Here is a 22,165-nt window from a genome sequence, read left to right on the forward strand (position 1 = left end):
CGTTCCACTGCTCCTATCCCAGGTGAAGACCCTGTTCACGCTCCGGTGGGCTGCTGGTGACGGGGTCAGGACTTTTTTACCGTGAGGAAGGAATACTGAACGGGCCTCCAGGGCTCAGGCCAGAGACTACAAAGAAACATAGAACGATACAAAGAAACATAGAACGATACAAAGAAACATAGAACGATACAAAGAAACATAGAACGATACAAAGAAACATAGAACGATACAAAGAAACGTAGAACGATACAAAGAAACATAGAACGATACAAAGAAACATAGAACGATACAAAGAAACGTAGAACGATACAAAGAAACATAGAACGATACAAAGAAACATAGAACGATACAAAGAAACATAGAACGATACAAAGAAACATAGAACGATACAAAGAAACATAGAACGATACAAAGAAACATAGAACGATACAAAGAAACATAGAACGATACAAAGAAACATAGAACGATACAAAGAAACGTAGAACGATACAAAGAAACGTAAAACGACTAAAAAAGAAACATAGAACGATACAAAGAAACAAAGAAACATAGAAGGATACAAAGAAACATAGAACGATACAAAGAAACATAGAACGATACAAAGAAACATAGAAGGATACAAAGAAACATAGAACGATACAAAGAAACATAGAACGATACAAAGAAACATAGAACGATACAAAGAAACATAGAACGACGACCTTTCAGTGGAAAAAAGGGAAGAAACCTTCAGGAGAGCAACAGAGGAGGATCACTCTCTACACACACACACACACTACTGGTCCAGACTTGGACCAGTAGTGCCCCATAGACGTGCCCATAGACGTGTCCTCTGGGGCTACTGGTCCAGGTCTGTCTCTTGGTATTTCTTTATTAATTTAACACTTTTAATACATGTTGTGTTTTTTTCCAACAGGAGCAACCGAACATCTCAAATTCATGATGAATAGGCAAATTAGCGTCCGGCTGTCAGGCGCTCGTCGCTCCTCATCAGCAGCACGTTAGCATCTTTTTAATATGTCGGAGATAAAGTAACGTCTGCTAAACGAGCCGTTGAAGAAGCACGGCTCATTTTTCATAATCCTGGAGAAGCCAATTAAGGCACTCCTTGTGGAGCATCGAGGAGATACTGAGGAGATGTAAACAAATACCACGTACAAATCATACATCATACATATGTATATATAAATATGTTTTTATATATATGTATTTATATATATACATATTTATATATATATTTATAAATATATGTATGTAAATATATAAATATATATATTTATAAATACATATATAAATATATATTTATATAGATATATTTATTTATAAAAATATGTATGTAAATATCAAAATATATATATATATAAATACATATTTATACAAATATATATTTATATATATATATTTATTTATATTTATTTATGTATATGCATAATTATTTATAGATATTTATAGATATATATATACATATATATATATATGTTTAATTATATACGTATATATACATATATATATATAAATAGATATATAAATATATATTTATATATATATATATTTATTTATAAATATATGTATGTAAATATATGAATATATATATAAATACATATATAAATATATATTTATATATATATATATTTATTTATAAATATATATGTAAATATATGAATATATATATATATAAATACATATATAAATATATATTTATATATATATTTATATTTATTCATTTATATTTATTTATATATATGTATAATTATTTATATATATTCATAAATATATATACATATATATATTTAATTATATACATATATATATATGTATATATATAAATATATATATACATATATATAATTATATAAATATATATAAATATATATATTTATATATAAATATATGTATTTATATAATGTTTTTCTGATCATTTGGTTTTATTGCAGAGTAACAAGGACGCAGAGGACGGAGAGCTGAAACTCAGGATTCATGATGAGTTCATGTGATCACAAACTTCATATTCATCTCATATCCTCACACACATGACATCGTAAAATGCTGAGAAACACTTATTATGTTATGTTGAGTGAAATAAGTGTCCTTAGAGAGCGTCCTTAGGGAGCATCCTTGCATCCTTAGAAAGTGTCCCTGGAGAGCGTCCTTTGAGAGCGTTCTTAGTGTCCTTGGAGAGCGTCCTTAGATAGCGTCCTTGGAGAGCATCCTTGGAGAGCATCCTTGTAGAGCGTCCTTGTAGAGTGTCCTTGGAGAGCGTTCTTAGTGTCCTTGGAGAGCGTCCTTGGAGAGCGTCCTTGCATCCTTAGAGAGCGTCCCTGGAGAGCGTCTTTGGAGAGTATCCTTAGAGAGCGTTCTTAGAGAGCATCCTTAGAGAGCGTCCTTGCATCCTTAGAGAGTGTCCCTGGAGAGCGTCTTTGGAGAGCGTCCTTGGAGAGCGTTCTTAGTGTCCTTGGAGAGCGTCCTTGCATCCTTAGAGAGCGTCCCTGGAGAGCGTCTTTGGAGAGTATCCTTAGAGAGCGTTCTTAGAGAGCATCCTTAGAGAGCGTCCTTGGAGAGCGTCTTTGGAGAGTATCCTTAGAGAGCGTTCTTAGAGAGCATCCTTAGAGAGCGTCCTTGCATCCTTAGAGAGTGTACCTGGAGAGCGTCTTTGGAGAGCATCCTTAGAGAGCGTCCTTAGAGAGCGTCCTTGGAGAGCGTCCTTGGAGAGCGTTCTTAGTGTCCTTGGAGAGCGTTCTTAGTGTCCTTGGAGAGCGTCCTTAGAGAGCGTCCTTGGAGAGCTTCCTTGGAGAACGTCTTTGGAGAGCGTCCTTAGAGAGCGTCCTCAGAGAGCGTCCTTGGAGAACGTCCTTGGAGAGCGTTCTTGGACAGTGTCCTTGGAGAGCGTCCTTGGAGAGCGTCCTTAGAGAGCGTCTAGAGCATCCTTAGTGTCCTTGGAGTGTCCTTAGAGAGCGTTCTTAGTGTCCTTGGAGAGCGTTCTTAGTGTCCTTAGAGAGCGTCCTTGGAGAGCGTCCTTGGAGAACGTCCTTAGAGAGCGTCTAGAGCATCCTTAGTGTCCTTGGAGAGAGTCATTGGAGAGCGTTCTTAGTGTCCTTGGAGAGAGTCCTTAGAGAGCGTTCTTAGTGTCCTTAGAGAGCGTTCTTAGTGTCCTTGGAGAGAGTCCTTAGAGAGCGTTCTTAGTGTCCTTGGAGAGGGTCCTTAGAGAGCGTTCTTAGTGTCCTTGGAGAGGGTCCTTAGAGAGCGTTCTTAGTGTCCTTGGAGAGTCCTTAGAGAGCGTTCTTAGTGTCCTTGGAGAGAGTCCTTAGAGAGCGTTCTTAGTGTCCTTAGAGAGCGTTCTTAGTGTCCTTGGAGAGAGTCCTTAGAGAGCGTTCTTAGTGTCCTTGGAGAGGGTCCTTAGAGAGCGTTCTTAGTGTCCTTGGAGAGTCCTTAGAGAGCGTTCTTAGTGTCCTTGGAGAGAGTCCTTAGAGAGCATTCTTAGTGTCCTTGGAGAGGGTCCTTAGAGAGCGTTCTTAGTGTCCTTAGAGAGCGTCCTTGCGTCCTCACAGAGACTAAGTTTAAAGTGTTAAATAGTGGATCTCACATGATGACGTCACCAAGTCTCACGAACCCTCAACACTCACAGATATGAAACTTCACCAGTTCATCACTGACACTCACATGAGTATTTGTGTTTTGGGTTTTCTGAAATATTTTTGTTTGATTATGCAATTGAGGCATTATCTAACGGGAGCTTTTGGTGAATTTAGGAGCATATTCCTACATTTAAGCTGACATTGATTATTTTATATTTAAATAAAAAGCTGTTGATTTATTAGTAACTTAACGTCTGTTAGACACTTCTTTAGTTATCTTAATTCAAACCTCACTAAGTTGTTTCCTTGTGTGTTGACCTTTCAGGTTTCAGTGATCGACTCAGTAAGAAGCTTCGCCTGAGGTCAAAGGTAAAAAAAAACATCAGATCATCTCAAAAAACTTTATTTCAATAAGGTGCTGGAAATATTCAACAGTCACATTTATAATCCTTTTCCACAGTGGAAAAACCACAGTGCGAGAGTGTGTGTGTGTGCTGTAAAACAGGAGAACATGAACTTTAACATCATATATATTATACATATATATATATATATAAATATATACATAAATATATATATATATATATACATACATATAATTATATATATATATATATATAAAATTATATATATATATATAATTATATATATATAAATGCATATCTATATATATAATTATATATATATATATATATAAATGCATATCTATATATATATATATATATATATATATATATATATATAAATATATATATATATATATATATATATATATATATATATATATATATATAAATATATATATATATATATATATATATATATATACACACAAACACACACACAGAGATAAAACCCTGTGTGGAGGAGGAACCGGGTAATTAAGGCAACATGTCAGCAGATAAAAGACGACCTCTTTCTGTACAAGGAGAGTAAAAAAACAAAAAAACAACAAGCACCAGGAAACATGAAAGCGCCTCCTTCATCCTCCTCAGAGGAGCGCACATTAAAACTCCTCAGAGCTGCTGCGAGAAGACGAGGACGAGGAAGAAGTTTCTCCTGTTCTGAAGCCGTTTGTGCTTCGGCTCCAGTTTGATCTTCCAAAGAAACCTTTTCTGTTCCCTTCAGGTTCTGAGGAGGATGTGTGTATATATATATATACACACACACACAATATCAGGGGAACTAACCGCGTTAGTGTTGAGACACTTTCTATAAATACTGGCTGAGAGGAAAACGCATGAATAAAAACAACTAAAACCTCATTTGACACGATTACCCCACAAAAAAAAAAAGAAGAGAACAACTCGAGCCGAGAAACAAAAGTCAAAATCAAAGTGCAGGTTCAGCACTCGTCTCCGGCATCCAGACCTCCTTTTTGCATATTATTGTTCTAAAATCCGTTGAAGGTCACTTTGGAGCACGACCCCCGACGGGCCTGCTGATTGGCCGGAGCAGCGGATCGCCCCGTTAACATCATCTGTAAACAACGACTGCTGACTGGTTCAGTCCCGTCCTCCTCTTTGTGCAACAAGTATCATTCAGTTCTTTATCATCATGGACGTCCTCGCGGCGTCACACGGCCACGAAGACGTCCAGGTACAGACGGTCGTAGGACTCCCTGAAGAAGAGGAGCAGGACGAGGCTGAAGAGGCAGGAACCGGTCACACACCAGTTCAACCAGGACACGTCTGGGGGGAATATGTACACATTCATATTATTATTGTTACATTTGTTAGTATAAAAGATATATTTTCACACATTAATTTCTGATAATTTCTCTTTCTTATATATAAGTCTGTATATATCAGGGATCAATAAAGTATTTATCTTTGTGGATGCGTGTTCATACTTTCACTTTCACACCTGAACAGGAAGTGACAGTAAGAACAACGTATGACCTCATGTTCCTACATAATGACATCATCGACAGAACCACCCAGAGTTGAATAATTGATCGCAGAACTAATGACGATCAATAGAGAATCCTGACAAGCAAAGTCGTTCATTAGGATTCTGAATAATTCAGTGATATCAGTCGTGTTGCTCGTCATCATTGAGCTCAGGATAGGAGCTCTCCTCCTAGCTGCATTCTCTCTACTGACCACCAGGGGGCGACTCCTCTGGTTGTATAGAAGTCTATGCTTCATGTGTTAAAGCTGCATTCTCTCTACTGACCACCAGGGGGCGACTCCTCTGGTTGTATAGAAGTCTATGCTTCATGTGTTAAAGCTGCATTCTCTCTACTGACCACCAGGGGGCGACTCCTCTGGTTGTATAGAAGTCTATGCTTCATGTTTTAAAGCTGCGTTCTCTCTCCTGACCACCAGGGGGCGACTCCTCTGGTTGTATAGAAGTCTATGCTTCATGTGTTAAAGCTGCATTCTCTCTACTGACCACCAGGGGGCGACTCCTCTGGTTGTATAGAAGTCTATGCTTCATTTGTTAAAGCTGCATTCTCTCTCCTGACCACCAGGGGGCGACTCCTCTGGTTGTATAGAAGTCTATGCTTCATGTGTTAAAGCTGCATTCTCTCTCCTGACCACCAGGGGGCGACTCCTCTGGTTGTATAGAAGTCTATGCTTCATGTGTTAAAGCTGCATTCCCTCTCCTGACCACCAGGGGGCGACTCCTCTGGTTGTATAGAAGTCTATGCTTCATTTGTTAAAGCTGCATTCTCTCTACTGACCACCAGGGGGCGACTCCTCTGGTTGTATAGAAGTCTATGCTTCATTTGTTAAAGCTGCATTCTCTCTACTGACCACCAGGGGGCGACTCCTCTGGTTGTATAGAAGTCTATATAAATGACTCTACTTCCTTTGATTTATTCCCTCAGTAAACATTGTAAACATGAGTTTATGTCTCAAGTCTTCTTCAATAAATCGTGATGTTCATTTAGTAAATTAATAATGGTAATATATATATATATATATATAACCATTATATTCTCAGTCTGTGCTTTAGACCCCCCCCCCCACCCCCCTGCTGTTCATTCTCTGTCAACGTTCTCAAAAGTGTGTCAAAAACAAAACAGGAAATGAAAAAGGTCTTTTATTCTCTCAGGAGTGACTGAGCTCCTCAAAGAAAGGTATTTGTTGTTGTTGTTGTTGTTGTTGTTGTTTTTAAACACTTCCACCGTCTTTACAGGGTTGAAACAGTGAAGAGACTAAAAAGTTTAGCAGAAACTTCTTTGCACTAAACAACTCAATTATTTCTGTGCTGAATGATCTGATGATATGCAGGAGAAACACAGACAGACAGACAGACAGACAGACAGACAGGCAGACAGACAGGCAGACAGACAGACAGACAGACAGACAGACAGACAGAGAGACAGACAGACAGACAGACAGAGAGAGAGACAGACAGACAGACAGAGAGACAGAGAGACAGACAGACAGACAGAGAGACAGACAGACAGACAGAGAGACAGACAGACAGACACACAGACAGACAGACAGACAGACAGAGAGACATACAGACAGACAGACAGACAGACAGACAGACAGACAGACATACAGACAGACAGAAAGACAGACAGACAGACAGACAGAGAGAGAGACACACAGACAGACAGAGAGAGAGACACACAGACAGACAGAGAGAGAGACAGACAGACAGACAGAGAGACAGACAGACAGACAGACACACACACACACACACACTCACAGACACAGACACAGACACACAGACACACACACACACACTCACACTCACAGACACAGACACAGACACACAGACACACACACACACACTCACACTCACAGACACAGACACAGACACACAGACACACACACACACACTCACACTCACAGACACAGACACAGACACACACTCTCACACACACTCACACACAGTATTCAACACCGTCTCACCTGTAGAGTAAAAGGTGAGGAACATGAGCAGCAGGCCTGAGACCAGGTTCCCCAGGAACGTGACCACTCCGCAGGTGATGCCTTCAGGGACCGGGTACACGGTCTCGATGAGGAGCTCGAAGAATATGGGCACGCTGCTGTTGATGAAGATGCCCAGCATGATGCAGGACGTGTACAGGATGGCTGAGGAAGAGGAGGAAGATGAAGAACCAGGTTACTGTGGTGTGTTCACCTTCACAGCTTCACCCCAAAGGACTCTGTGGGAGCTGAAGCTGGTTTCTCTGCACACACTGGTTCTATGAATGGAGGTGTGTTTGAGGAGATCAGAGAAAACAGCTTCAGGAAGGTAAAGAAAAGAAAATATTAATACAACGTTCACTTAAACCTCAGGAGGCTAGAATACGTCCATCTACTGTGTAGAAGTACCTCATATACTACGTCACTTCTAAACGTCAGTACTCTGCATGTTTCTGGTGATACACTTTGTTTAATAGAACATATTATTATTATTATTATTATTAAAGGACCAAGAGGTTCTGTGTTTTCAGTCCTCGAGGACATTTGACCCCCGAGTCATAACCAACAGGATGGTGTCACAAGAATGTTTGGACATAAACAAAAAATTATATATATATATATATATATATATATATATATATATATATATATAGAAAAAATATCTATAAATATAAATAAATATAAATAAAAATATATTTAAAAAAAAAATATATATATATATATAGAAAAAATAAATATAAATATATTTAAAATATATATATATATATATATATAGAAAAATATATAGAAATAAATTATATTAATTATATATTGATGTTTTTAGTTGACTTGAATTACGATTGCAACTCATTTCATGGATTCTCCAGTAAATTAAAAACAAATTTCCTCCTCGGGGTAAAAGGCATTTTAAATGTGTAATCTTTTAAAGTCCTCATCTGAAACGTGTGGAGACGAAGCTCTGGAGCATGATTGGTCCAAACCAGCTCCCCATTAGGTCCCTCTAGTCACGGAGCCCCGAGACCAGGGCCACCCAGGAGGAACCGAGCTGCAGAGCCACCCACCTGCAGTGGAGGGGAGGTGCGTGAAGGAGCTCAGACAGGTGAGCGTGAACCAGGTGGAGGACAGCGAGGCGCCCGCCAGCATCAGCACCAGGATCAGCTTCAGCATCCCCCGGATGGAGTCTGCAAACCTGTTGGAGGACCAGAGAGATCTTCTTCATCAAGCAGCAGAGACACTCAGCTCAGAGGACGGGAGATGACTTGTGTATGTGTGTGTATATACACACATACGTATATATATATATATATGTGTGTGTGTGTGTTGTGGAAGACTCCCCCCCCCCCCCCCCCCCCCCTCTCTCATTGTTAGTTCTCCCAAAGCCTCGAAGCTCCTCGTGGGAGAACATCACGACAGATTAGTTGCAGCTCCAGAAGAAACGCTGATTACTTTGGTTTGGTGCTCGAGGAAGAAAGCAGGAAGTGTTTGATTAGTTCAGCTAGAGTCTGTCAGTGTGTGTGTGTTCTATACAACCAGAGGAGTCGCCCCCTGGTGGTCAGGAGAGAGAATGCAGCTTTAACACATGAAGCATAGACTTCTATACAACCAGAGGAGTCGCCCCCTAGTGGTCAGGAGAGAGAATGCAGCTTTAACACATGAAGCATAGACTTCTATACAACCAGAGGAGTCGCCCCCTGGTGGTCAGGAGAGAGAATGCAGCTTTAACACATGAAGCATAGACTTCTGTACAACCAGAGGAGTCGCCCCCTGGTGGTCAGGAGAGAGAATGCAACTTTAACACATGAAGCATAGACTTCTATACAACCAGAGGAGTCGCCCCCTGGTGGTCAGGAGAGAGAATGCAGCTTTAACACATGAAGCATAGACTTCTATACAACCAGAGGAGTCGCCCCCTGGTGGTCAGGAGAAACACATGAAGCTCACAGATGATATATCTCAGTCTGAATCAATGAGCTTCTTTCTCTTTCCCAAAGCGACGCCCCTCCAATCTGCATCGCCCATCTGCCACAGACCCGTCCCCCCTCCCACGGTGCCAGAGATGAAATCCTCAGCCCCCCCCCCCCCCCCCCCCCCCCCCGTATCACTTCCAATCTGGTCCTCTGAGCAGGAACCCCATAAGTAGCTTATATCCTATGGTCCCTGAGTCCACTTGATAAAGAGTTTAAACACTTTGATTCAAACAGCTGTGAGACCCCGCTGGCTTTTACTTGATTAATATCAATATAGAGATCACAACGGTGTGAATAAACACTAAACCAGAGACATATTGTTTTAATAAAAACACACTGAGTTCATACTGGACGTGGAACCTGACATTTGAGATATTCTGACATAAAAACACTACAAAGATCATTCAGAAACAGGAAGTCGTGAACATCTTCTATTTTACAGGATATTAAATCTTTATTTCCTTTATTATAACACATTTTAATACTTGACTTCTTTCTGTTTTAGGGTTAAATTCCTAAACATAACTAAGTTGTTTCCTGTGAAGAAGGAAGTTTGCTTTTTATATCATATCACACAAAGTGTGAGGATACGCTTCATTATTACTATTATTATGATTGTGATTGGCTGGTGTTTGTTAGAGGGGCGGGGCTTAGCAAAAGGATGATAACTACGTGTCCCGGGTTCCTTCCCACGGTGAGTGAAGAGGGTCGTGTCATCTCCAGAGGGAACGGCAGAATTAAGAGTCCATCTTTCAGGAGTTATTGGCCATAAAGATGTAGGATCAGATTAAACGTTCTGCGCTGCCAAATATCATCTTCAGTGTGATATAATAAATTAGGCCTGTCTGCCTTTCCTGAGAGGGAAGAATAACAATAATAATAATAATAATAACAACAGACTAAACCAATGGTTTTATTCCCTCTCAGTTAGATGGAGTCCAGCCTGGCTCAGACCACCTCCTCCTCCTCCTCCTCCTCTTCCTGCTCCTCCTCCTCTTCCTCTTCTTCTTCCTCCTCCTCCTCCTCTTCCTCCTCCTCTTCCTGCTCCTCTTCCTCCTCCTCCTCCTCTTCTTCCTCCTCCTCCTTTTCCTCCTCTTCCTCCTCCTCCTCATCCTCCCCCTCCTGCTCCTCCTCTTCTTCCTCCTCCTCCTCTTCTTCCTCCTCCTCCTTTTCCTCCTCTTCCTGTTCCTCCTCATCCTCCCCCTCCTGCTCCTCTTCTTCCTCCTCCTCCTTCTCCTCCTCCTCCTCCTCTTCTTCCTCCAACTCCTTTTCCTCCTCTTTCTGTTCCTCCTCATCCTCCCCCTCCTGCTCCTCTTCTTCTTCCTCCTCCTCCCTGCTCCTGCTCTTCCATGTGGTGACATGAGGAACACCTGCAGCACAGAACCCCTTTAGAAAGAGTCCGTGTTCTAACTGGCTCAGGGATGCCGAACTGCTCCTCGTGAGTCACATTGACATCTTTGGAGCCAGCTTCCAGCTTCCTGTCACGAGCTTCCAGCTTCCTGTCACGAGCTTCCAGCTTCCTGTCACGAGCTTCCAGCTTCCTGTCACGAGCTTCCAGCTTCCTGTCACGAGCTTCCAGCTTCCTGTCACGAGCTTCCAGCTTCCTGTCACGAGCTTCCAGCTTCCTGTCACGAGCTTCCAGCTTCCTGTCACGAGCTTCCAGCTTCCTGTCACGAGCTTCCAGCTTCCTGTCACGAGCTTCCAGCTTCCTGTCACGAGCTTCCAGCTTCCTGTCACGAGCTTCCAGCTTCCTGTCACGAGCTTCCAGCTTCCTGTCACGAGCTTCCAGCTTCCTGTCACGAGCTTCCAGCTTCCTGTCACGAGCTTCCAGCTTCCTGTCACGAGCTTCCAGCTTCCTGTCACGAGCTTCCAGCTTCCTGTCACGAGCTTCTGTCTTCTTGTGACAGGAAGGAGGTCCGAGGACGAGCTCGCTGCTCCGGTGTCACTCGGCCTTAACGGCGTCCTAGAGGTACTTCTTCTTAAATCCATTGGATTTGAACTGCTCCGGGTTTAATCCACAAGAAGTGAGAAGAACCCGTCATGAGGTTCTAAGTGAACAGCTGAGCGGACTTCTTTTATTGATGAGGTGTTTGTGCAACAGTTAAACTTTAAGATAGATAGTGATGAAATAAAGCTGCACAACAAAGTGTCCCTCTTATTATACAGTATGTATGTATATTTGACAGTGTTGGCCCCTTAAGAAGAACAATGAAACTATTGAAATGCTCATCTTCTGGTGCTTCGGGGTTCACTCAAGTCCCACCTGTTGCCCCCCAGAAGGACCCCCCCCCCCATAACTCAGCTCTGTTTACACACTGGTGCCAACGGCTGCATTGATTACAGAGAGTTACGGGCTCATTCCTTTCATTCCCTGATTGCAGCTTTTAAGAAAACAGCGGCCTGGAAGTGCTGATTGAGCCTCGATGAACGTCCATCCATCACAGGAGGACGAGTGGCTTCTGCATCAGCACCCGCTCCCCTCAGCCAATCACAGCGCGGCTGCATCGGCTCGTTTATTAAAAGACAGAAGATGAGATTAGAGAGAGAGAGAGAGACGCCCTCCTTCCCCTCAATCCAACCTTCAAAGGCTCTCTGTGTGCCATGTATGGGTTATTAATCATATGAACCGGATCTCAACACAGATTGATTATCGCCACGCTTTTAAAATGAAAGTGCACTTTGTTCACAGACGTCTTTGTGTCACGTTACTCCAGATTTACAGAAGGTTTGTATTAAAGATACAGAGGTGAGGAAAAAAGACTATTTTAACTATTAAAAGATGTAAAACTGTTAGAAATGACCATCATGAGGTCACAGTGTTGAGAAACATCAGGGTCTCAGATGCTCTGCTCTACTTCAAAAGAAGCACTTTTGAACGGTCTGTTTCCTTTTTAATATTTCTCATTTGATCTCTTTTGTAAAATGGCTTTTAGTTTCTTACAAAGTGCTTCCTAAATAAAATATTAATAGGGTCCTCGTGACGACTTCGTCGTAGAGGAACCTATTGTATTTCTAGGAATTATTCTTTTCCTCTCCAAAAGAAACGTTTCCCAGACGTATTCATCATACCCCAAAATGTGTGAAATTTCCATGCATATCGAGACGGGCGAAAAATGTGATATTTTAGGGATTTCGCGTTTGGGTATAAAACAAATGTCTCTATAGTTTGATCGGTGAAGTTTGACTGAATAAACCAATGTAACATGCTCCAAACATAACTAAACTTAGTACACATTTAAAGTCAAAGATGTAGTTACCTGATACGATTGTAATGCTTCAGAATGGCAATATGGCTCGATAGCGCCCCCTACGAACATTAATTTAAGCAGCCCCGGCGCTACGTTTGACCTACATGTATGAAACTTGGTAGGTAAATGTAAAACAAGTAAACAGAAAAGGAAGTCTCTTGGGACCATGCTCTAAACCGTACCGGAAGTCAGCCATTTTGATTTCTGTGTGATTTTTTCGTAAATTTTTTCATGCTTTAGTCTATTCAACTCCTCCTAGGTAAATCATCAGAGACTTCAAATTTGGTCAGTACAACCTAAATACCTTAGTAATTAAATGTTGTCAAAATCTTAAAAGGCTGTTACCGTAGCGACACTCTTTGCCATGAAGACAAAGTTCTTGCAGCTTTAATTATGCTTATATCTGCTAGCCCCGCCCCCTAACCAACTAGCCCCGCCCCTCCCGTCCTGTAGTACCACTTGTGACCTGCGAGGCTACAGAGAGTCCAACAAAAGCACAGAAAAGTAGTTTTCTGGCACTTTAGACAAAATATCAGCCGTATTCTCGACCTGCAGATGGTAGTTGACTTTTTAAATAATTGTAAATTAAGATATTGTCCAGTGACACAGGAGAAACATCCAGGTGAGCTTACCTGGCCATCGCCACTCCAAACACACAGCCACCAATAATCGACCAGAAACCGATCCAACCGGCGTCCACCTGCAAGTTAAAGAGGAACAGGTGATGGTGAGGGGGAGGAAAAGAGGAAGAGAGGAAGAGAATACTGGTGTAACGGATCGTTATTGATCCTGATCAGTTCTGCCCCCCCTTCAGTCTATCGTTAACCATCAGAGAGGAAATCAAGTTCTATCCTCCAGTATCCAGTAGGACATGTGATGAGTAGAACATGTGATCAATAGAACATGTGATGAGTAGAACATGTGATCAATAGAACATGTGATGAGTAGAACATGTGATCAATAGAACATGTGATCAATAGAACACGTGATCAGTAGAACATGTGATGAGTAGAACATGTGATCAATAGAACATGTGATGAGTAGAACATGTGATCACTAGAACATGTGATCAATAGAACATGTGATCAATAGAACATGTGATCAGTAGAACATGTGATGAGTAGAACATGTGATCAATAGAACATGTGATGAGTAGAACATGTGATCAATAGAACATGTGATGAGTAGAACATGAGATCAGTAGAACATGTGATCAATAGAACATGTGATCAGTAGAACATGTGATCAGTAGAACATGTGATGAGTAGAACATGTGATCAATAGAACATGTGATGAGTAGAACATGTGATCAATAGAACATGTGATCAATAGAACATGTGATCAATAGAACATGTGATGAGTAGAACATGTGATCAATAGAACATGTGATCAATAGAACATGAGATCAATAGAACATGTGATAATAGAACATGTGATCAATAGAACATGTGATCAGTAGAACATGTGATCAATATAACATGAGATCAATAGAACATGTGATCACTCGAACATGTGATGAGTAGAACATGTGATGAGTAGAACATGTGATCAGTAGAACATGTGATCAGTGGAACATGTGATCAGTAGAACATGTGATCAGTATAACATGTGATCAATAGAACATGAGATCAATAGAACGTGTGATCAGTAGAACATGTGATGAGTGGAACATGTGATCAGTAGAACATGTGATCAGTAGAACATGTGATCAGTAGAACATGTGATGAGTGGAACATGTGATCAATAGAACATGTGATCAGTAGAACATGTGATCAGTGGAACATGTGATCAGTAGAACATGTGATCTGTAGAACATGTGATCAATATGACATGAGATCAATAGAACATGTGATCAATAGAACATGAGATCAATAGAACATGTGATCAATAGAACATGAGATCAGTAGAACATGTGATCAATATAACATGAGATCAATAGAACATGAGATCAATAGAACATGTGATCAATAGAACATGAGATCAATAGAACATGTGATCAATAGAACATGTGATCACTCGAACATGTGATGAGTAGAACATGTGATCAATAGAACATGTGATCAGTAGAACATGTGATCAATAGAACATGTGATCAGTAGAACATGTGATCAGTAGAACATGTGATCACTCGAACATGTGATGAGTAGAACATGTGATCAATAGAACATGTGATCAGTAGAACATGTGATCAGTAGAACATGTGATCAGTAGAACATGTGATCTGTAGAACATGTGATCTGTAGAACATGTGATCACTCGAGGCTCTGATTAGTGAACATGAAGGTAAATGATAACGTTCTCATGATGCGTTCAGGCTCTGCTCAGTGAACATGAAGGTAAATGATAACGTTCTCATGATGCGTTCAGGCTCTGCTCAGTGAACATGAAGGTAAATGATAACGTTCTCATGATGCGTTCAGGCTCTGCTCAGTGAACATGAAGCTCTGCTCAGTGAACATGAAGGTAAATGATATCGTTCTCATGATGCGTTCAGGCTCTGCTCAGTGAACATGAAGGTAAATGATAACGTTCTCATGATGCGTTCAGGCTCTGCTCAGTGAACATGAAGGTAAATGATAATGTTCTCATGATGCGTTCAGGCTCTGCTCAGTGAACATGAAGGTAAATGATAACGTTCTCATGATGCGTTCAGGCTCTGCTCAGTGAACATGAAGGTAAATGATAACGTTCTCATGATGCGTTCAGGCTCTGCTCAGTGAACATGTTTATTCTCTCCTCCTGTTGGAAGCCTGTTGAAGCCAATCAGTTGCTCCTCCCACACAATCAACACACCCGTCTTTAACAGCAGGGAGGGGCTCCATCTTGAAGGCGGAGCCTAAAGTCAAGAGTGACTTTGTGAACAGCAATCAAGCTAACAGAAGTAGTCCTTCATGGCGGCTTCTCTCCACAACAACAAGAGTTCCCCGATCTCATTATGGGGATGCCAAATGCTTCAGGCTGCAGGTCTGTCAGCACAGCAGAGCTCAAACAGGAGGCCTTCAAACCCCAGGAGATCCTCCACCATCCCTGATCCAGATCAGAGCCACCTAGTCTTCAAGGCCTCCTGTCCTGGTCTCATCCCGACTCACACGTCCTACTTATCACACGGACACAGTGGAGAGAAAGATGCCGACACATCACACCTGCAGGAAGGACGCTGGGAATAAAGATCAATGTGAGCTGAGGCTCCAGAGAGAAGAGAGGGAACAATAATGGATGAAGGAGAACAGAGAACGTTAGCTTTGGAGGCAAAATATGGTTCTTTAAAGTGAAGCCAACGCTGACCACTAGGGGGCGACTCCTCTGGTTGTATAGAAGAAGTAGCAGTAATTTAGCCCCACTGTGAACTCCTCGCTGAGGAGCACCACGATTCATTGGTTACCGCGGATGTTCATGGCTGTGATTGGCTCAACTACACAAGGAGTAAAGTAAAGTGCTCTCCATCAGGAAGCAGGTCACAGGGGCGCTTTGTTTGTTGTTTGTTTGTTTGTTTGTGGAAGCTGGGAGGAAGCTGCCTGGAAACTGGCAGGAAGCTGCCTGGAAGCTGGCAGGAATCTGCCTGGAAGCTGCCTGGAAGCTGGCAGGAAGCTGGCAGGAAGCTGCCTGGAAGCTGCCTGGAAGCTGGCAGGAAGCTGGCAGGAAGCTGCCTGGAAGCTGCCTGGAAGCTGGCAGGAAGCTGCCTGGAAGCTGCCTGGAAGCTGGCAGGAAGCTGCCTGGAAGCTGGCAGGAAGCTGCCTAGAAGCTGCCTGGAAGCTGGCAGGAGCTGCCTGGAAGCTGGCAGGAATCTGCCTGGAAGCTGGGAGGAAGCTGCCTGGAAGCTGACAGGAAGCTGCCTGGAAGCTGGCAGGAATCTGCCTGGAAGCTGGCAGGAAGCTGCCTGGAAGCTGGGAGTAAGCTGCCTGGAAGCTGGCAGGAAGCTGCCTGGAAGCTGGGAGTAAGCTGCCTGGAAGCTGGGAGTAAGCTGCCTGGAAGCTGGTAGGAAGCTGCCTGGAAGCTGCCTGGAAGCTGGCAGGAAGCTGAGCGGAACCACATCACATCAGATGTGGTGCACTTAGGCGACCTGCGAGCGCCCGCCGGGTCTGGTCTGCATATATAGCTGTTCATATCAATAGAACAATGGAGCAATCAGCAGAACAATGGAGCAGCGCCTTGAACACGTCATAGAGAGTTTCCATCCACCCGCTTGCACCAAGTTATTAAAAAGCACGGGGACATTAATAGAACCGATGAAACCTCGGCCCGAGGCTCAGACTGGGGAACATCTTCCGTGGGTGATTGACAGACAATGAAACAGCGAGCGGAGGGTTGTTTGTTCACAGGCTTCATATTCAGACTGCTCTCCCTCAGCGACATGTTGCTGAGCTGAATCCACAAAGCTCTCAGCAGACTGAAGCCGGATGATGGAGGTTCACAGAGAGGATGCAGATGTATTTACTCCACTTGAAGAGCACACACGCCTCCACCTCCCCGTGCACATGGACTTATTTTAAGCTGTAACTTTTGCACCGGAAGGTTCTCCTTCACTCACAGGGATGAAGGAAGTGTGGAGGAGAGAAACACACACCTGCACCTGCTCACGAGGGGAAAGATGGAGGCGTGTGATCTCCTCTGATGAGAACCTCCTCCTCTCGCCTCGGACTGAACACGGCGAGTGTGTGTGTGGTGTGTGTGTGTGTGTGTGTGTGTGTGTGTGTGTGGTGTGTGTGTTTGGTGTGTGTGTCTGTGTGTGTGTGGTGTGTGTGTGGTGTGTGTGTGTCTGTGTGTGTGTGGTGTGTGTGTGTGTGTGGTGTGTGTGTGTGTCTGTGTGTGGTGTGTGTCTGTGTGTGTTTGGTGTGTGTGTGGTGTGTGTGTCTGTGTGTGTGTGTGTGTGTGTGTGTGGTGTGTGTGTGTGTCTGTGTGTGGTGTGTGTCTGTGTGTGTGTGGTGTGTGTGTGTGTCTGTGTGTGGTGTGTGTCTGTGTGTGTTTGTGTGTGTGTGTTTGGTGTGTGTGTGGTGTGTGTGTGTCTGTGTGTGTGTGGTGTGTGTGTGGGTGTGTGTGTGTGTGTGTGTGTGTGTGGTGTGTGTGTGTGTCTGTGTGTGAGTGGTGTGTGTCTGTGTGTGAGTGGTGTGTGTCTGTGTGTGAGTGGTGTGTGTGTGCCGCCCACCTGGCTGACTTTAGCTGGTGTGAGGACCATGTCCAGGACTCCCCCCCAGCCGGCGATCACTCCAGAGGGGACGGCGTAGGCCAGCGCCAACATCAGGAACCTCAGGTTACTGCAGGGGTCAGAGGTCACAGAGAAGGGTGGAAGGTGATTTACTTATTCATGTTCCTTAAAAACAGACTTGTTTAACACGCAGCCGTCTGCTCCACGTAAACCCTCAACCAGCAGACCTCTGTGGGCGTCTCCCTGACGCTCTGAGATGTTCCTCTGGTTCACAGGAAGTGAATCACAGAGGAAGCCTGTCGATTGGACGCTCATGGTGTCCGTCATCCTGGATCATCAGGACCAGCTAAACGAGATCACTTTAATATTGCCGACATGTAGATTTACAGTATTTATGTCATAAAGAATAAACATATTTAAACAGTAAATGAGTTATGACCGGGCGGAGGAGACGGGGAGGAGGAGCCTCAATATCATGTTCATATGAAACATCATCATCCATTCACTAGAACTACAGACACAATATCATGTTCATATGAAACATATCATCCATTCACTAGAACTACAGACACAATATCATGTTCATATGAAACATATCATCATCCATTCACTAGAACTACAGACACAATATAATGTTCATATGAAACATATCATCACCCATTCACTAGAACTACAGACACAATATCATGTTCATATGAAACATATCATCCATTCACTAGAACTACAGACACAATATCATGTTCATATGAAACATATCATCATCCATTCACTAGAACTACAGACACAATATAATGTTCATATGAAACATATCATCACCCATTCACTAGAACTACAGACACAATATCATGTTCATATGAAACATATCATCCATTCACTAGAACTACAGACACAATATCATGTTCATATGAAACATATCATCATCCATTCACTAGAACTACGGACACAATATCATGTTCATATGAAACATATCACCCATTCACTAGAACTACAGACACAATATCATGTTAATATGAAACATATCATCATCCATTCACTAGAACTACAGACACAATATCATGTTCATATGAAACATATCATCATCCATTCACTAGAACTACAGACACAATATAGTGTTCATATGAAACATATCATCACCCATTCACTAGAACTACAGACACAATATCATGTTTATATGAAACATCATCCATTCACTAGAACTACGGACACAATATCATGTTCATATGAAACATCATCATCCATTCACTAGAACTACGGACACAATATCATGTTCATATGAAACATATCACCCATTCACTAGAACTACAGACACAATATCATGTTAATATGAAACATATCATCATCCATTCACTAGAACTACAGACACAATATCATGTTCATATGAAACATATCATCATCCATTCACTAGAACTACAGACACAATATAGTGTTCATATGAAACATATCATCACCCATTCACTAGAACTACAGACACAATATCATGTTCATATGAAACATATCATCATCCATTCACTAGAACTACAGACACAATATCATGTTTATATGAAACATCATCCATTCACTAGAACTACAGACACAATATCATGTTCATATGAAACATATCATCATCCATTCACTAGAACTACAGACACAATATCATGTTCATATGAAACATATCATCCATTCACTAGAACTACAGACACAATATCATGTTTATATGAAACATATCATCATCCATTCACTAGAACTACAGACACAATATCATGTTCATATGAAACATCATCCATTCACTAGAACTACAGACACAATATCATGTTCATATGAAACATCATCCATTCACTAGAACTACAGACACAATATCATGTTCATATGAAACATATCATCATCCATTCACTAGAACTACAGACACAATATAATGTTCATATGAAACATCATCATCCATTCACTAGAACTACAGACACAATATAATGTTCATATGAAACATATCATCCATTCACTAGAACTACAGACACAATATAATGTTCATATGAAACATATCATCCATTCACTAGAACTACAGACACAATATAATGTTCATATGAAACATATCATCCATTCACTAGAACTACAGACACAATATCATGTTCATATGAAACATATCATCCATTCACTAGAACTACAGACAAAATATAATGTTCATATGAAACATCATCATCCATTCACTAGAACTACAGACACAATATCATGTTCATATGAAACATCATCCATTCACTAGAACTACAGACACAATATCATGTTCATATGAAACATATCATCATCCATTCACTAGAACTACAGACACAATATAATGTTCATATGAAACATATCATCCATTCACTAGAACTACAGACACAATATCATGTTCATATGAAACATATCATCCATTCACTAGAACTACAGACAAAATATAATGTTCATATGAAACATCATCATCCATTCACTAGAACTACAGACACAATATCATGTTCATATGAAACATCATCCATTCACTAGAACTACAGACACAATATCATGTTCATATGAAACATATCATCATCCATTCACTAGAACTACAGACACAATATAATGTTCATATGAAACATATCATCCATTCACTAGAACTACAGACACAATATAATGTTCATATGAAACATATCATCCATTCACTAGAACTACAGACACAATATAATGTTCATATGAAACATATCATCATCCATTCACTAGAACTACAGACACAATATAATGTTCATATGAAACATATCATCATCCATTCACTAGAACTACAGACACAATATCATGTCCATATGAAACATATCATCATCCATTCACTAGAACTACAGACACAATATAATGTTCATATGAAACATCATCATCCGTTCACTAGAACTACAGACACAATATCATGTTCATATGAAACATATCATCATCCATTCACTAGACCTACAGACACAATATCATGTTCATATGAAACATCATCATCCATTCACTAGAACTACAGACACAATATCATGTTCATATGAAACATCATCATCCATTCACTAGAACTACAGACACAATATAATGTTCATATGAAACATCATCATCCATTCACTAGAACTACAGACACAATATAATGTTCATATGAAACATATCATCATCCATTCACTAGAACTACAGACACAATATCATGTTTATATGAAACATCATCATCCATTCACTAGAACTACAGACACAATATAATGTTCATATGAAACATATCATCACCCATTCACTAGAACTACAGACACAATATAATGTTCATAAGAAACATCATCATCCATTCACTAGAACTACAGACACAATATCATGTTTATATGAAACATATCATCCATTCACTAGAACTACAGACACAATATAATGTTCATATGAAACATATCATCCATTCACTAGAACTACAGACACAATATCATGTTCATATGAAACATCATCATCCATTCACTAGAACTACAGACACAATATAATGTTCATATGAAACATATCATCATCCATTCACTAGAACTACAGACACAATATCATGTTCATATGAAACATATCATCATCCATTCACTAGAACTACAGACACAATATCATGTTCATATGAAACATATCATCACCCATTCACTAGAACTACAGACACAATATAATGTTCATAAGAAACATCATCATCCATTCACTAGAACTACAGACACAATATCATGTTTATATGAAACATATCATCCATTCTGTAGAACTACAGACACAATATCATGTTCATATGAAACATCATCATCCATTCACTAGAACTACAGACACAATATAATGTTCATATGAAACATATCATCATCCATTCACTAGAACTACAGACACAATATCATGTTCATATGAAACATATCATCATCCATTCACTAGAACTACCGACACAATATAATGTTCATATGAAACATCATCATCCATTCACTAGAACTACAGACACAATATCATGTTCATATGAAACATATCATCATCCATTCACTAGAACTAGACACAATATAATGTTCATATGAAACATATCATCATCCATTCACTAGAACTACAGACACAATATCATGTTTATATGAAACATATCATCCATTCACTAGAACTACAGACACAATATCATGTTTATATGAAACATATCATCCATTCTGTAGAACTACAGACACAATATCATGTTCATATGAAACATCATCCATTCTGTAGAACTACAGACACATTATCATGTGTATATGAAACGCATCCTGATCAGTGCTAAGCCCCTCCCCCTCCAGCCATTGATCTCTAGCCGGGCTGCCAAGGACAAATGGCACTTAGCTGATGACACCGCCAGCTTGGAGACTTCTTAAGAAGTATTTCATCACCATCAGGAGAGATAAAA

General features: G+C 41.0%; 1 protein-coding gene across 2 annotated transcripts in view; it reads right to left on the reverse strand.

Moving 5' to 3' along the window:
- Positions 1-4,406: 4,406 nt before the first annotated feature.
- slc49a4 (solute carrier family 49 member 4) overlaps positions 4,407-22,165 on the reverse strand; it is a 46,659-nt gene continuing 28,900 nt past the window's right edge. Inside the window, exons 5-9 of one of the 2 annotated variants that reach the window (XM_034561566.1) lie at positions 17,824-17,932; positions 13,313-13,380; positions 8,527-8,654; positions 7,448-7,630; positions 4,407-5,263 (exon numbers count right to left, since the gene is read on the reverse strand). In XM_034561566.1, coding sequence (XP_034417457.1) covers positions 5,148-5,263; positions 7,448-7,630; positions 8,527-8,654; positions 13,313-13,380; positions 17,824-17,932 — 604 coding nt within the window. In that variant the 3' untranslated portion in view covers positions 4,407-5,147. Of the gene's footprint in view, positions 5,264-7,447; positions 7,784-8,526; positions 8,655-13,312; positions 13,381-17,823; positions 17,933-22,165 lie in introns of those variants that run through there. The other variant, XM_034561567.1, reaches the window with a different exon arrangement.

Source organism: Cyclopterus lumpus, chromosome 21, assembly GCF_009769545.1.
Source record: "Cyclopterus lumpus isolate fCycLum1 chromosome 21, fCycLum1.pri, whole genome shotgun sequence".
Taxonomy (NCBI): domain Eukaryota; kingdom Metazoa; phylum Chordata; class Actinopteri; order Perciformes; family Cyclopteridae; genus Cyclopterus; species Cyclopterus lumpus.